Source organism: Diorhabda carinulata, chromosome 7 (assembly GCF_026250575.1).
Source record: "Diorhabda carinulata isolate Delta chromosome 7, icDioCari1.1, whole genome shotgun sequence".
Classification (NCBI taxonomy): Eukaryota; Metazoa; Arthropoda; class Insecta; order Coleoptera; family Chrysomelidae; genus Diorhabda; species Diorhabda carinulata.
The window spans coordinates 23,623,588-23,640,970 of NC_079466.1; the positions used below are offsets into that span (position 1 = coordinate 23,623,588).

General features: G+C 28.4%; 2 protein-coding genes across 2 annotated transcripts; one reads left to right on the forward strand and one right to left on the reverse strand.

Moving 5' to 3' along the window:
- Nucleotides 1-537: 537 nt before the first annotated feature.
- Nucleotides 538-5,064, reverse strand: LOC130896727 (protein Mo25). Its single transcript, XM_057805007.1, has 6 exons — nt 4,451-5,064; nt 2,865-3,171; nt 2,640-2,808; nt 2,347-2,511; nt 2,190-2,294; nt 538-1,662 (listed from the first exon to the last, which is right to left on the reverse strand). Exons 1-6 carry the CDS (start codon nt 4,530-4,532, stop codon nt 1,480-1,482), a joined length of 1,011 nt encoding a protein of 336 aa, XP_057660990.1. The 5' UTR covers nt 4,533-5,064; the 3' UTR covers nt 538-1,479.
- A 194-nt stretch (nt 5,065-5,258) lies between these two features.
- On the forward strand, nt 5,259-10,352 carry LOC130896726 (phosphorylase b kinase gamma catalytic chain, skeletal muscle/heart isoform). Its single transcript, XM_057805005.1, has 9 exons — nt 5,259-5,676; nt 5,806-5,975; nt 6,784-7,068; nt 7,128-7,218; nt 7,281-7,310; nt 8,114-8,220; nt 9,604-9,701; nt 9,894-10,052; nt 10,120-10,352. Exons 1-9 carry the CDS (start codon nt 5,585-5,587, stop codon nt 10,252-10,254), a joined length of 1,167 nt encoding a protein of 388 aa, XP_057660988.1. The 5' UTR covers nt 5,259-5,584; the 3' UTR covers nt 10,255-10,352.
- Nucleotides 10,353-17,383: the final 7,031 nt, after the last annotated feature.

The window sequence follows — 17,383 nt, forward strand, 5'->3', positions numbered from 1 at the left end:
TGATAGTTTTCTCAATTAGAATATCTAGGAGTACAAATGAACTATTCAACAATCAAACTATATTAGAAAGTAAACATCAGAAGTGCAAATGAACTACTATTTGATAAGAAGTCCAAAGAAACAATACGAAAACTAGTTTGAATGTGACTGTATCCAGCTTTAGGATTAAACGATTTTCCTAATTAGTGTATCATAATATCTAAGGGTACAAATGATCTACTACGTGGCAGAAAATCAAATGAAGCTTCTATTATGTAAAAACCATTTTGATGTTAGTTGTTAGATAGTTTGCCTACATTATATGCATGATATTTGAGAGTATAAATGAACTACTAGGAAACCCAAAGTTGAATAGAACCAGTACATAGTTCTCGAGGTATGCCAACAAATCAAAGTTAATCTAAAATGCTTCATCGTTTGGTATTCCAGTGCAATTTTTAATAAATTCTCCTTATTTAGGATTTTTTGCTCTTGAATTCTGCTTTGGACACTTTTTTTTTAAACTAAGGAAAAATAAAACTACAATGATCCAGCGTATCTTTCAATAAGTTTATTGTTGACTAAATATGAACATATAATAATTATAAAACTCCTAATTTTGATGTATAAAAATTAATTGATAAAATTACCCAAAATTCCCAAACAACAGAGCGAAAAAAAAACATCTAAAGGGTTCTTCGAAAAGTTTGCTGCCTTTCTAACGATTGCGTTCAAAGGTTTTCATATTTAAATAATTTCATACAAATTTGCGTCCTATAAAAACCAAATTGTCTCGCATCATTTATTACAATACATATAAAAATATTTCAAGTACCTCAAAAAGGCATCCGACACAACCAACTTCTTTATTTAATAATTTAAAACTTTTTCATTTTACGAATCTGCCAAATATGAAAAAAATTTTATAAAATAACTCAAAATACAATTAATCATCAGAAATTACTTATAAAACTGTCGAGTTAGTAGGTGCAGGTTTCTACGTGGTACCTTTTTGATGTAGCACATCTAATTATTACCCCAATATCCATAAGAGAGTGAAAAAAAAAACTGGATTCATGGTATTTTAAGTAAACCTAAGTCTATAGAAGAAGACCATATTACTAAAATGCAATATACAAAATTCTTATCCTTCCAGGAGTCTTTTATGAAAGAAATAGAGAAAATTAGAGCCGATAGTGTTTGGATAACTCAGTAAAGTCAATATAAACAGGAAAAAGAGGCTTAAAACGATAATTTCACGTTTGATCTAAGATTACAACTTGGTACTCCAAGTGAAAATACCGAAAGCGATGGTTGTAAGACAAGGCCCAATCCGAGGTTCTAGCGGTACTACAAAAAAATTGAGGATCCTTTTAATTCAATAATCTTGAAGAATTTAAGAGTAATAATTGTGGAGACAATTTTTTCTATATATAAATAATGATATACCTAGATTGACGTTTGCAAATTATAATTGGTAGCAATAGAATACGAATTGATTTAATGTCCCGCTATCGGTTTCAACTCCTTAATTTGTCTTATGAGGTACGCCTTTTCGTCGTTAAATTGTTCATCTTCCGCTCGATCCGTGTGAAATCGCATAAGAAATTCAACGAGTTTTTCTTGATTACGTAATAAAATGTCTAATATCGGTTTCGGTTTATTAGGATTAGCTACAAACACCTAAAAACAAATATCACAATTTTTTATAATTAAATAACTATTTTCATCATAAATGATCAATCAACAGTTTGTAGTGAACTACATAAATACGAGGTATGTATCAAAAGTTTCTGGCTATAATATAAAAATTACACCATGCACCGTAGTATCCATATCTGACCACTATGATAATATGATTTTAAAGAATAAAAATATTATTTCAACTATTTTTTTTTAAATTAAATTTGCACAAAATTAAAAACCATTGGAGGGATCAAAAAAGTAATAATTAAATCAAATTGAGAGCAAAAAAGTAAGGAAGATAACAAAATATGGTGGAATAAATAGGCGAGGGCTGAAACCCTCAACTGATACCTGAAAAGGTATACAGAAAGGAAAACAAGAAAAATATGTTTTCAAATAATTGATTCATGGATTTGTTATTTTCAGTCCGGTAAGTTTTAGGCAGTTCAAATTAATGAAAAACAAAATTTTTTTCCAACGAATTGAATTTGTTATTTTATAAATATATTTTTTTAAAAACTCACCTTGAATACATGGAAAGCTTCGAACTGTATATTTCTGGATCTCTCTTTCAACATATTCATCATCAATTTTAGATTGTCTGGATTCGAAATATACCTTGTCATTACCTAAAAACCAAGACGATTGGTAACGTCCAAGGGATATTGATAATGGGCTTACCGTAAAATTGTGTCTATCCAATAATAATTCTCCAAGAAGTTTCAAACTCTGACGGCGCGTTACGTAATTCTCAGAATTAAGAAGTCTCTGATAATGACTAAAAACCTTATCGTAATTCATTTCTAAGAAATCAGCGCATAGGATTTTATGTCTGGTTAACAATTCCTAAAAAAAAGTTAAGTAAAGAAAGTGATTTCTCGTCCATTTTCAAAGTTTTGTTTTAAATTATTCTAATTAGTAGCTTAATATTAAAATAACGATAGATGATATAAAATTTCAGTATTAATACATACCTTAAACGTAGAAAATGCATCGGATGCTATATCAAAAGTAGATACTTCCACATATCGAAAAAAGTTATAAAAATCGTCCGAATATAACATTATTTTAGCCAAAGCTTCATATCTAGCACATTCACGTAACATGGTACCACAATTTAATGCTATTTCTTGATGTTCGTACCTAAAAATTTTTTAAAAACCGACAATTTTTTATGTCATTTTATGTAATATACTTACCCAGTCATTAATGTAAACAAAATTTCTGGTTTAGTACAAATATATTCGACAGTAGGCGATCTAGTTCCAATCTGTCTCCGTAATATATTATTAAATACTTGGGCTACATCCTTCTTTCCCTCAAAATCGATCCTGTTTAGATTTTGTATTAACAATAACAACAAATTACTATTGTATAATTCTTGAGCTAATTGCGCTACAATAATATCTGCCTGCGGTTCAGCATCAGATGTACCATACAGCATGTTCTTTATAAGAACTAGATTCTTAGATACATCTTCTTGAGCTTTCTCCGCTTTTTTGTCACCTTTAAACAACATCAAGATTAATTTATAAAGTTAAACAGCTAGTTCCCAAGGGGTAATCAATGATAAGATTTTCTGTACCTATCAGGGGGAGATATGAGAAGAACCAAGGACAATCTCTAGTGGTTACCCTCTAACCTACCCTAGGGTAACCTACACTAATACAATGTTAATTTTCTACAGTGTAATTTGGAATTAAAACGTACTTTAGTATATTTTATTTCATTAATTTGGAATATTTTTCATAAAAAACATTTTTATTATAAGCCACATCTTAAAAAGTATAATTTCTTATAATAGAAAAAATTATCAGCTGATTAATATTGATAATTTCTTAATCATTGTGTGATAAAAATATTTATTTTGAATTTATTATTCGGACTATATACATTTAGTGATAATAGGGGTCAAATTCCGAATCATTTTAGGACCGATCGCAAGCGCACTCTCAGAATTATCGTTCACGAGGGGGTGAAGTAATTTAACCCGCGAACAGAGCTAATATCATAATTTTAAATATTTCTAGAAAAGTTTTAGTTACATTCCATCCATCTACAACAGTACCTATTTCATAATCAATTTATAAAAGTATATTAATCATATTATCTAAGAATTTATCAGGAAAAAATTCAACAAGATTCACAGTCCCCTAAAACTACATTTTTCCAATTCTGCTCTAATTCCAAGCACTGGTATGAAATAAATGAGATTTTTTCCTCAATTTTACACATTGTAAAACAAATAGTTCAATGATTTCAAGAAACCAGTGATTATTAATAGATAAGCTGAATAAATTAAAAATTATATATCTAGGAATAGATAATATTTGTCAATATTATTTTTATTTAAACTGATACCATTTAAACCACTAAACTAGTAGTAAACATGAATATTACAAGCGATTTTGCTAGTACATAATTAACAAAATCATTTATTAAAATAAAAATGATAATTAAAAATATGAAAGTAAATGTATTTAAAAAAAAACCAAATCTATGTCAATAAATATGTAAAACATAATAAAATGATAAATCATATATATTTTTTATACGTAACTAAGATAAGAATTTATATATATATTTGTCACATACTCGTGAAGGTAACGTTTTTTTAATAATCCAAGATAATAATTCTAAAGACAAAATATATATGCATACTTTATTTACATTATTTAAGAGACATGCACCATTGGGCAGAGCAAATTTAAGAGTATTTAGTTAATATAGTTGATGATAATATCAAAAAAATCAGTGGTGTTCTTATTACATTAATTTTACTTACCCTTTTCAAGTGAATTTACTGCTTCTTTTAGAGCCTTCACAACATCTGCTGGTCCTTTTTGAGATTTTCCAAATAGGGGCATCGTTTAGTGCTTTATAATATGATTATAGATAGCAATTGCTTCAATAATATAATTAAATATTTAAAAAACTATCGACAATACGAAGTGTTTAGATAAATCTCGTATAAAATTTTTGAAAATGATTATGATATTACTTCATTCATTACAAAAGGAAATTGTGTAACTAGAAAAAACACTTGTAGAAGACACATCGGATAATAATACACTTGTTTAATGCGATAATTAGGTAATGATTTAATGAAAACTTCACGAAATTATATTTTTTTAATATTTTTCGTTTTCACTTTGACTAATCCTTAAGACTTCTGAATCTTCTTTTATTATGTGGTCTCGAATTTTAGACAACTTAGTACCCCTCATTCAATAAAAAATTTAATTAAACAAGATTTCAATTACAATACTTTGGTAAGACATAATAATTATGGAAATTTTTATTTTTGTATTTTTTAATTAAACTCTAAAGAATGTTTTATAGATTAGTATAACACGTAAAATGTAAATGTCATTTTCAAATTTAAGAAGATTTTTCGTACTACCAACCATGAATCACTAATTACTTTTATATTCAGAAATCTTTATAGAACTATGAAAATCTAAATTAAAAATTATTTTATGATTTAATTCAAACTTGCTGTTAATTATTTTTATGTATAAACTGTATAATACGCAGAAAATTATATGATTAAAAACTATCTATTATGTTGGCGATAATGCATTTCACCATATGATCTATAGTCTAGTTCTCCGTAAGGTTATGTATGGACCTAGTATCGTGCTAGCTCCATGGATGACAATGACATATGACAATTGTGATTAATTCCAATTAATTAGTTTTTTTTCAATTTTATTGTATTACCAAACAATATAATGTGTACATATTCTTATGTGACAAATTAACATGTGATGTCTATAAGTAATTTAATTTTAATTATTACTAATAGTAGCGTTCATAGGACAAAAGAAGGGTAAACTATTCATGGCATGGTAGTTTATTTTTAGTTGCGTTTCAAATTTAGTTTATTAATTATTTAATAATAAAATCGCTGTTAGACATGGCCAAAGAAGAGGAATACGATAAATTACCTGATAAAGATGCTGCCAAAGAATTTTACGCTAAATATGAACCTAAAGAAATATTAGGAAGGTAATACCAAATTTTTATTTAGTAAAAACACAATGAAATTTCTTATTGTATCTTATCTTCCGTGTTATGAACAAGGTCCGTGAAAAAATGGAAATTCTATTTCTAATTCCTTCACTTATATATCTTTAGGGGTATATCATCAACAGTGAGGCGATGTATAGAAAAAGAAACAGGAAAGGAATTTGCTGCAAAAATAATTGATTTGAGTACCAGTGATGGAATCAATGATAGTTCTACTTTGGAAGGCACCAAACAGGAGGTTAATATTTTAAGACATGTTGCTGGTCATCCATACATAAGTATGTATATGTTTTAAAATATGTATTAAATGGGTTTTATTACAGGAATTTTCGCCTAATTCCAGAACATTAGAAAACTATTTTCTTGGTTCTTTGAGCTATTCTGTACGTTATTTGTATTTTAAATATTTTTTATCTATTTATAGACCAAAATTTGAAATTTCTATTGGTGTTAGGTGTTATTATAGCCTTACAGGACTTCTGCATAATTCGGGGACACAAAACTATTTTCTTGGTTTTTTCAACTGTTTTGTACATAATTTGTCTTTTAATACTTTTTCATCCATTCTTTGATAAAAATTCATCATTTCACTATTTATTTCTATTGCTTTTTTACTTTCTAACCTTCAACTCTATTCGATAAAGCTTATGCATAATTATATTTTGATCAATATAAAGCAGTTTAAATCTCAAGCTTTTTTTCTATTTGATTGTTTCCTAATATTTCTCAGAATATTCAATTATCTTATAATTTCACGAGCTTCCTAATTGTTTGTCAAGAATAATTGGATCCTCATTATCTACGTTGTTTTCAGAGAAATCATACAACACCAAACGAGTATAAGACACAAAAATACCAGAAATTTGATATATTAGTGACGAGAAACAAGACTAGCTGAAGAATTATAAATTGATTTTAGTGATCTTGAATGTAAAGTATTTGAAATGTAGGAACTTTACAAATTTTAAATGTCTTCTGAATTAAATTCTTTATCTAAATATTTTTCTACAAAATCAATCAAAAAATAACTAAATTCTCTCATAAATTTATTAATTCTTTCTGTAATAGAATGTTAATTTGTTTCAGTTGAACTACAAGATGTATTTGAATCATCTACATTTATCTTTCTGGTTTTTGAGCTTTGCAAACACGGAGAACTATTTGATTATCTCACTTCAGTTGTAGCACTTTCTGAAAAGAAAACTCGATATATTATGAAACAAATTTTTGAAGGAGTGCAACATATTCACTCCATGCATATTGTCCACAGAGACTTGAAACCCGAAAATATTTTACTCGATGATAATCTAAATATTAAAATTACAGATTTTGGATTCGCCAAAGTATTAAATGAAGGAGAAGTTTTGTATGGTAATCATACATGAATTCCTGATTTAAAATTCCAGTTTTTTCTCTAATTTTTTTTTTAGATTTATGTGGTACTCCTGGTTATTTAGCACCGGAAACTTTGAGGTGTAATATGTTGGAAGACGCTTCTGGTTATTCGTTTGAGGTGGATATGTAGGTTCGAAAATTATGGAAAGGCAAAGATATTTGAATTAATTGAAAATTTTATTTTTTAGATGGGCTTGCGGTGTGATAATGTATACATTGTAAGTACACATTTTTATTTGATTTTTAAATTTGTGTATAAATATTGTTTTAAAAATATTAATAAGGATGTGTACAGTTTTTCTGATTATTTTTGTTGAGTTTATGGTGAATTTATCATTTTCAATTGGATTATTTCATAATTTCTGTGTTTCACATTACCATTTCACCTCTGAAAAGATGTACAAGAACTTTCAGCTTCTGGGACTAAGGAAATTTACCTATACACTTGTTGAATCCACCCTACACCTCTGGGGGTTCACTTAGACCACTTTGGGAATCACTGTTTTAATTCCTTTTAGAGTAAAACAAATTAAATAATAAAAGCAAATTTTAAAATTGTTATGGATTTAAAACTGATTTGTAAATTGTTATTTTTACAAATATTATTTGCAGATTACAAATAGAAATGATTTTTTCCATGACTACCCAGCAAATTTGGTAGTATATATACAGGGTGGCCAAGTTATTACCCTTATTTCAAACTATTTATTAATGAGACAATTAAGACTAGAAAATCCTTGAAACACAAAAGTTAGTTGCCTATTTTGCTGATATATTGATACTTTATCGAATTTTCAAATAATTTCCATCTGTTATTCAATTATGTTGAAAATATTTCAATTGATACGATTATTTGTATGTATATATATATATATATATATATATATATATCTCCCCAAATACCCCCCTTTAACTGTCAGATTGCAAATTTCTCTTACATTTAACATATTTTTTTCTCAAACCAATTCGTTGGAAAAAAAACGTGTTTATTGAACCTAAGAGAGCATTTTTGCTATTTTAGGTTGGTGGGTTGTCCACCATTTTGGCATAGAAAACAAATGATCATGCTCAGGAATATTATGGAAGGAAAATATTCTTTTTCTTCACCGGAATGGGCGGATATATCAGGTAGGTAACTAATAAAAAAATATAAATGAAAAGTTATCGTACCCTTTGAATTCTGTGTAGTCCGTTTCATAAACACACTGAATGTTGTACAGGACATTTTGTTTCAAAACAACAACAAAAATTTTTTTCTATTATGATTATTGAAATAATTGCCACTTTTAATTTATAAACACATACACCATAAACATCGAATCACGTCAATAATAACGTTTCCGTTTTTAAACTTGTTACCAACTTCATAACTACAAGACCATAATCGAAGGTTTGTTTTATATAATCTCGAACAGGTTCGATCGATTATCGATTTGTAAATCGGTTATAACCACAGAATTAATTTTAATACGAACAAAATTGTAGTAATAAGTCGATTGATTGGATTAGAGATCTATGAGCGTGAACTGACAGTTGACATTTTTATGTACGTTTAATAACGATATTTTGTTTATAATTTAGACTGGTTGTGAGTATTCACAATAATTATGTGTAAATATACGAAAATTATTTTATCAGGTAAAATTTTTGTTGTAATTCGTTATTCATGGATCACAAATAATATCAATTTGTTTTTGTTTTTTTTATAATTTCAAATATATATTTATTAAATTTTGTTCATTGGAAATGGGAGTTTCATACAAATTAAAAACTAATTAAATTACATCGATGGTTGCGGACTTGATGAATATTCAAAATATTGTTATTATTTTATGCAGAATAAATCTTCAGTGAGATATTCGAGTTGTGGCTCATAAGCTGCCAAAAAATTATTGTCTCAAAAACAAAAATCGAACCATAGTTAAAAATACAAAATCTCTAATTAATCATACAGTTGAACCTAGCATGGAAAACAAGCCTTCATATGATTTGGTTCAATCAAAACTTAGGTTTAGAGTCATCTGTAGTTATTAATAAATTGAGGCATAGAAACTTCTGTAATAAAGTTGAAAAAGGTAAAATAGCAGTAAATCTGTTGAAAGGTATTTCGAAAGTTTAATCATCAGATAATATCATAGAAGAAAAACTTCAGCAAGAAGGAGACGAAAACCACCAATTTATAATAGAAAGTAAAAGGACATGGAAATCAATGTTGCCTTAAAACCACTTAGTTGAAATAAAGCTGTAACTTTCAAAGAACAATGGATATAATATACTTAGCATCATCTGAATTATGTAGACGAAAATTTCAACAAGAAGGTTATATATCTTTATATACAATCTTCAAACCAAGGCTCAAAATTTTTATGAAGGCTGGTGTTGAGGTACTCTGTATAAGAAACTAGTCTTATTTGTTCTATTTTATATAGTTTTGGTACAATTATTAGATATTACTGTCCGGTAAATTTGACTTCGTACTGGTTGTATTTATATTTGAATAATTTTTTATAGAGGCACCGAAGGACTTAATTAGAAAATTATTAGTGGTAAATCCTAAAGACAGGATTTCTATTGAAAATGCATTACAGCATCCATTCTTCCAATCAGTGGTAAGTGTAGGTCCTTAAACATTTTTGAACAGAAACCATTAGAGAGATTTTGGAGTATTATATCAATTCCGTTCCTTATTGTACTTGTTTCTTCCACTTTTGTTTGTTATTTCCTTCAGTTTATCTCAGGTTTAGTTCTCTCTTCGTTTTTAATGGCGTTTCCAATCTCGTTAAATTATCTGTACGTTTTAGAAACCACAAATAACTAAATTTAATGCACGGCGCAAATTCCAATGGGTTGTTTTGGTAGTAAGATCTGTAATTCGAATACAGAGACTCAAATACACACCAGAACCGTTAAGCTTGGACATTGCAAGGAATGATCCTTACCGTCTAAAAATCCTAAGAAAAGTAAGTGGAGAGATTCTACTTTCCATGTTCTATTCAATGTTGAATTTGGTTTATTTTGTTAATGCAGGTTGTTGATGGTTGTGCTTTTCGTGTTTACGGTCATTGGGTGAAAAAAGGAGAAGGTCAAAATCGTGCTGCTCTATTTGAAAATACACCAAAGACCGAATTGAAACATATATACATGACAAACCTTAGTAGATAGTAATTTTAATCTAGTTTTTAAGTAGACAATTCATTCATAAAAATCAATATTGACAAATTAGTTCAACTTTGTGCAAATAAATAATTCTAAGTTACAAATTGTGTTTTATTTTTTCCCTGTGTGTATTCGATTTAGTTTAGATTTTATAAATTGTGGGTAAGTGATGCTAAGGTAAGGCTTCAGTATACCACCCACCTTTGATCCTGATGGAATTCCATGTGGAATGAAGAAATTGTTTGACTTTGATTTCAAGAAGGTTTAATGTAGAAAAAGGGTGCTTGTAACAATGCAAGCAACCCTTAAGGAGCTTCATGGAGCGATAGAACACCAAAAAGAGGTAGATAGGGTGAACATTCGAAGGCACAAACCTAAATTAAACCTATCTAACTTAACCTCAATTAACTGTCCAAGGAAGCTGAAAGTGGTTCATTCCCTTGACCCCATTCACTACCACTCTCCGGACCTACAGGTATGGCTACTTCATGCCAGTTCTCTATTCCTATTCTATCTAGATCGTCTCTAAATACTTCTATATATTTTTCCTTTTTGCTCCTATTCCCATTAATAAGGTTATTTTCATCCGTTCTGGCTATATGCCCCATTTAATGGTCTTTTTGCTCTGACCACATATCCCATATCAGCTTGACCATTCAGTGTTTTGATCTTTGCAATCCTCTGAAAATCCTCAGTACCTTCATCTCCCATATTTTAATTTTGTTTTATCTTGTTCATGGCCCAACACTCACTGGTAGACAGCACCGTTGATCTTAATAATCCTTCTAGTGCGTTTTGTTCCAAGTCGCCAGTCTTTTTAATATAAATCCAAGGGAACCATTACACAGTACATCAAAAATTTGAGTTAAGTAAAATATTTGTGCTAAAAGTTATCAATCACATGAAAAAAAGTAGTATAAACTTTGCTTTTATTTAAAATACCTTTTGTATTTAGTATCAGATTATAAATTTACGGAAAAAATTATTATTTACAAAGTCTCGTAAACAACGTACAATGAAGTTATTTGAAAACCATCTACAACTAATAGAAACTCATTGTTTAAAAAATTTAATAACACAAAAAGTGATTCATTACAATAAAAAGTGAAAAAAACTCAAAATAGAATGTTTTAATGATCAACAAAGTTTCTTTTATGCGAGTAATTTGATGGAGAATTTTTAACAAAAGTTATTACATTACTGGCTTTTTAGTATCTCGTAAAATGAATAGCGTTCAAGTAGTTTGAAAAGTCTATTAATTGTAAAATGCCTCTCACAAACTAACAAGATTTCCAAAAAAAAGCTATTTAGTCATTTTAAACATTTCTCTACTAATTTCCCTTCCTCTAATTTACTTAACTAAGGTAATTATAATTATCAATCGAATGCAAAAAAGTTGTAACTTACTATATTTCTGCTATACGAGAGATCCGCCAAATGAAAATCCAATAAATACGAAGATATCCAAATCATCCTGAATACAAACAATTCCTTCTTATACAAGTTTTCATACTTTCAAAAGAATTTTTGGACATGGAATATGAAGTTTTTTTCTCAACATTTGTTCTTGTTTATCTTAACCAAAATCTTTTTCAAACTAAGTAAGAATTTTGACAATTGACGTAAACCGATAACTTTCAACTTGGATTTAAATGGTTGTTTTCAAATTTAAACTATATAATTATAAATAATTGTTATTTCATAGTTTTTTAATAAGTTATACCTCTCCATGATGTATTTTACGTCAACATGACAACTATGTAAAATGGGGAGTAGGCATGTATTGCACCTCGCACGCCTAGCAGGTGTTATTGTCAGATTCAGCGATAATTTGATATACGAACTCGGAAATGCGCGCACGGTGTTGTTTTCTTGAATTAATTTCACATTCTCTAGAACACGATTTCAGATACAATGCTCTTTTCAAAACAATTTATTTACATTAACCGTTACCGTTTACTACAATGTTTTTTGTTTGTATATTTATGAAAAAAATATATATTAACCCGAGTGTCAATGAAAATTTCAAATTTATTAGGTATAACGCATTTTGTTATTGTATATAGATATGACAAAAAATTATAAAGCTATTGATAATTATACGTGGCAACCGTTTTAATTCAGATAAAAAAGTAAAAATATCATGTGAATAGTCAATCATTTCAATTTTGTACCAAGTATTTATAAAATCAAATTATATTATGAGATGTTGCAAGAAACCTTTCACCTTCCTTGAATACTTCAAGTATCCACAATAACAGTGACAATTTTAATTCTAAATCAAGTTAAATATAACACAAGTGTCAAATGTCAAACAATTATTACCTCATCAATTTGGATATTTTTCTTCTTAATTTTTTATAAAATGTGACGTTTTATTGTGAATGAAATTATTAGCAACGTCGTAATTTGTATGCTAAATAAAACTCCCCCTATTGAAATTCCTCTCTATTTGAATCGAGATCTGAGATCGAAATAACCACTTTTAACACTACAAGCGTTAATAAAGTGTAAGTCGTGACCGCCATTTCTTAAAACTTTTGAACAAACATAGAACAAATTAGAATAAGTTCGATCGTTCGTGTAGGACTGAGATGGAGTAGAAGGAGAAAAGAAAAATAAGCATGTAAAGATTCTCTGTACATCACGAAGTGTTAAATACAAAAATATCAGTTACAAGAGTTTGAGTTGCGAATCTAACTAAAAGCTCAAGCTTTATAGGTGTTGCCAAGTTGTAGAGAAAATCTAATTTATAGACAATCTACTATAATTTGATAAAATAACTTCATAATGAATAGTAGAACGTTTGAAGACATATTAGGGAAGAGAAAACAAAATAACACTTTTATTAAATTGCTTTATTAACTATCCGCTATATTCTACTTAAAAATTCTACATAACGTGACAGCGTTATCAATATGAATAATTTACTTCAATAATTTACTGCTTCCTCGTATGTGAATTATGATTAATTTTGACAAATAATTATGAGGAAGAAACGTCTAAACAAGTAATAATTCTGCATGTCTCTCGGTTCTTTGTTTTATTACTATAATTTTTCTTGTGGTATCCAGGATATGTAACGACGACGAAGGTGTTTTATTTATTAGGTAAAATTCTTCAACGTGTCACACAAGCATTGGCGGACGAAGATAGGTAAGAAGAAACCTAGTTTTAGAAATAGTTTAATATTGGAATTGTTACGATCAATGAGTCGTGTTCAGCTATACAATATATAAAATGAAACTTATCTAATATTGAAGTCCAAAAAATGAGTTATATCATTTATGACATATAGGCAATATCATTTACATTCATGTCATTAGGATTGCCGCTAGTTTCGGTCCATACTTCTTATTTGGTACAGTCTGTATTTAAAAACTTAAGTGAGTAAATGCTATGAATTACTGAGATAAATTGAGTGAATTTTGTATCTACAACAATTAACTTGAAATGTTGTCTAAATATTCTGAAAATAAACAATGAGTTATATTATTCTTTCTGATATATAGGCAATATTATTTACACTCATGTCTTTAGGATTGCCGCTAGTTTCAGTCTATAAAACTTATTTGGTAAGTATTTAAAAATTTGAGGGACTAAATGTTATGAATTGCTAATTTCGAATTTCTGTATAAATATTCTGAAAATAAACAATAATAGCAATATAAACAGCTCGGCGCTTTTATATTTGATGATGCATTAATTTAAGATGGTGGTCCAGTCGAAATTATACCACATGACCTTATTTGACGCCGGCGTCGAGCATCAACATGAAATTGCACCTTAATTCTTATTCAATAAAATCTGTATTCAAAAATTCAAGTTATTTTGTTTGTTTTAATAATTTTTTAACTACGTACCTACACTTGAAAGTCAAAGAATTTTGGGTAAATAAAACTTGAAACTCTTTGTATTTGTATATGTTTTTCTTATACTTTTTCAATAATTTATATTAAAATTGTAATTATCAGTTTCTGTTTTGGAATGTTATGGAAAATAGTGAAGCTATGCCACTGACATCATCAAGGTAGAAATGGCCATAAATTATTATGACGGTAAGACCCCATAGTGAGACGACTATTCGCTACTTGACAAGATCTGATCGGTTGCTGACCTATTAGAATTATTTTATATATAAATGTTATACAAAGTGTATAACACGTTTTTTTCATTGATATAATATATTTATAATAAATATAAAAACTAATGCAAGGCTTGCATAGACAGAACTATCATTTTTCTGATCCTATGAAATTGATCTCGACCATAGATAAACTATAAAGTTAGCATTGTAGTGGCGCTGCATTTTATCGGAATTTTTTTGAACTAAATATATCAAACGTATTTATAACTTCCTCTTACAAATTATACAATTTTACAAAAAAAACTAGTTTATACCGCGTTTAATAATAGAGATTTGAATAAATTAATCTCTGAATTAATTACGTGATATAAAGGAAATCAACATTTTTCACATTCCCTATCATATATGAAGCTGGATGCCTTGCACGTGTTTAGATAACGCTATCTAGATTGCCAGGCAGCGTGAGAACATCCGATTCGCAATCTTATTCACAAAAATTACCGTATTCAGACGTGCACGGACTCTTATTCATACCGGAAAGCATAAACGCAGTGAACTAGTAAAATCTTGACGTAAAAGATTTCTTGTTTCGAATATTATACGTCCATTTGAGACGGTCGTTAAAATGCTGACAATTTAGGAGAGGCAATTATAAAATTATATAAGCTTGAATGCCATAATTATGACGATATATCTTCGATTTAATAATTTTGATATTGGTTTCATGTAATACTAATAATAATATATTTTAGTTTGTGAAGGTGTATAAAATCGCAATTATGTTTATTTACTTCTACTTGACAGTTATGTTATCCACTCCATAATAATTATTGACTCATTTTTTTCAAAGCAAATTAATTGCTGGGCTTTCTTAGTATTTCATATTCACATACAGGGGTGGTTTGAGTTTGGAAATAATAATGTATAATTTAGTAGATTTCTCATAATTTTACAATACACCCATCACCCTATATATCCACTATCGAATGTTATAAATGCTGAAAGCGTTCTTGTTACTAAAGAATTTAATTTGTCACGAAGATGCCACAAAAAACGTAATCAAGATTTAAAAAAAAAATGGAAACTAGGACGATAGGTCAAAGTTTTCTTCTTTAATTAGCCGCACAAAATTGGTTCACTTTTAATTTCATTTCAGGGTATAATTAGATGCAGCAATATTGGAAAAAGAATGTCTCTGTTTGGTAAATAGGCGTGACTGTCGTGATCAGTTAAAACTAATTATTGTAATAATGAAAGTAACATAAACTTTGGTAACAGTAACAGACTTCAATATCTAAACAAAAATATTTAATTACATATAATATATTTTATATAAAACATTTGTAATAAACAGTTTATATATTTGAAACAATTTATTTACGTCAATTTTGTTCAAAATAGTACCTATCATTTTTGAGGTTAAATTGTCTCTACTTATATCTATAAATTATAAATATCCAATATCTAGAAAAATTGATATTTGACTTAATATACCATCTACCTCCGTTATTTTATTATTTTATCAAAGGATTACTAGCTTCAATAGTATGTTTTGAAATTTTTGGTACCTGAAATCTTCGGGTAAATTTTATCGTGTATAAAATAAAGTTTATAGGTTAGATTGCATGAACATTTTTATCCAATATTCTATGTGTTGAAAGATATTTATTTGTAAAGCATAAAAGATGTACATTGCTTTTAGCATAACAAAAAATAATAATCTTTTAAAATTGGTTTTTACGTACATTAAATGTTTTGATATAATTTCAAAAGTATTATGTGCGCCATCTAGTAACTGACAAATTAACTTTTATATGGAAATTAAATTCTTACAACTACAATTTTAATATGTACAGGCTGGGACTGGCCAAGTAGGACAGTGTAAGACAGTGTAAATTCTTTCCTTTTTTGCTTTTCAAGAAATTTCTAATGCAAGTTTTGACAGCAAATCTAGATTCACAGTAGACATCTAATAAGTTGATGGTCCATTGTTTTACTAGATTTGTTTTTGGTCACTTTCACAATATTTTAAAATTTTAGAGTGTACGAGGATAAGTATTAAAGAAAGTTTTCGTACAAACAAAGACAAAGTAACATTTGAACGAAAATTTTCTTAACTTGAAATAGTTAGTCGTCTTTAGACTTTAGATCTAGTCTGTTTTTATCAATGTAAAGATGGGCTTACTTCATAATTTGGATAATAATAAAGTAATAGATAAATAGCTATAACAAGTAAGTTGTTTATAAAGAAGCTGTCACATTGTGACACCCCTTAACCTTCCCTTTGGGTATTCCATACCTGCCAGACCCTACGGTACAGTCACTTCACAGGTTTTAGATGAGGGCAACAAGTGGTCCCAGTCCGAGCCTGGATAGGTAAACTACACCATATTTGATAAATTCTGACAAACAAATTGTTTTAATTTTTATTAGAAATCGGTATTTTTCCATATCTTTTTGTATAAAATACGTATATATATATATATATATATATATATATTCAAATTAACAAAATAATCAATTTTCAAGTATACTTCACTGTATTTACAAATATCTCAGTTTAAACATGTGAATGTTGAACTTATATTTATTAAGTAAATTAATTAATAGTTGAATATCAGCATGTGTTTGACTGTGATAAACTACGAACAACAAAAGTACATGATTCAATTCACATAAATATTCCCACTTAAAACGAATCTGTTTACTGTCGCCGTTAATTATTAATATCCAAAATGAAAAACAAGATTTCTCTAAATTTATTCGTAATTAAATTGAAAATTATGCATTAATTGACAATTTGACTTCCGTCCTCAGGTCAATATAAACGGGCACAACTCAAAATTATTAAAACTGTTCTACTTGTAAGCTATTTTTCATATCAGGCTTTTTTTTTAAATGAACCAACACGTGAATGATAATTTTGACATGTAAATGAAGTAAATAAAAGTTTACAGTTTTCCGTGATTCAACGCAATGAACTTTTCGGATTGATGTGGAGATGGCGTAGCGAACAGTCATTTATTACCATTGTAGCAATAAAGATTG

Excerpts from the sequence above, each read along its gene's own strand:
- LOC130896727 (XM_057805007.1), bottom strand. The coding sequence starts at position 4,532 with ATGCCCCTATTTGGAAAATCTCAAAAAGGACCAGCAGATGTTGTGAAG. Across the intron at positions 3,172-4,450 it reads AGTAAATTCACTTGAAAAGG|GTGACAAAAAAGCGGAGAAA; the intron begins GTAAGTAAAATT and ends TGTTGTTTAAAG. Across the intron at positions 2,295-2,346 it reads TGGATAGACACAATTTTACG|GTAATGACAAGGTATATTTC; the intron begins GTAAGCCCATTA and ends CTTGGTTTTTAG.
- LOC130896726 (XM_057805005.1), top strand. The coding sequence starts at position 5,585 with ATGGCCAAAGAAGAGGAATACGATAAATTACCTGATAAAGATGCTGCC. Across the intron at positions 7,219-7,280 it reads TATTCGTTTGAGGTGGATAT|ATGGGCTTGCGGTGTGATAA; the intron begins GTAGGTTCGAAA and ends TTTATTTTTTAG. Across the intron at positions 7,311-8,113 it reads GGTGTGATAATGTATACATT|GTTGGTGGGTTGTCCACCAT; the intron begins GTAAGTACACAT and ends TTGCTATTTTAG.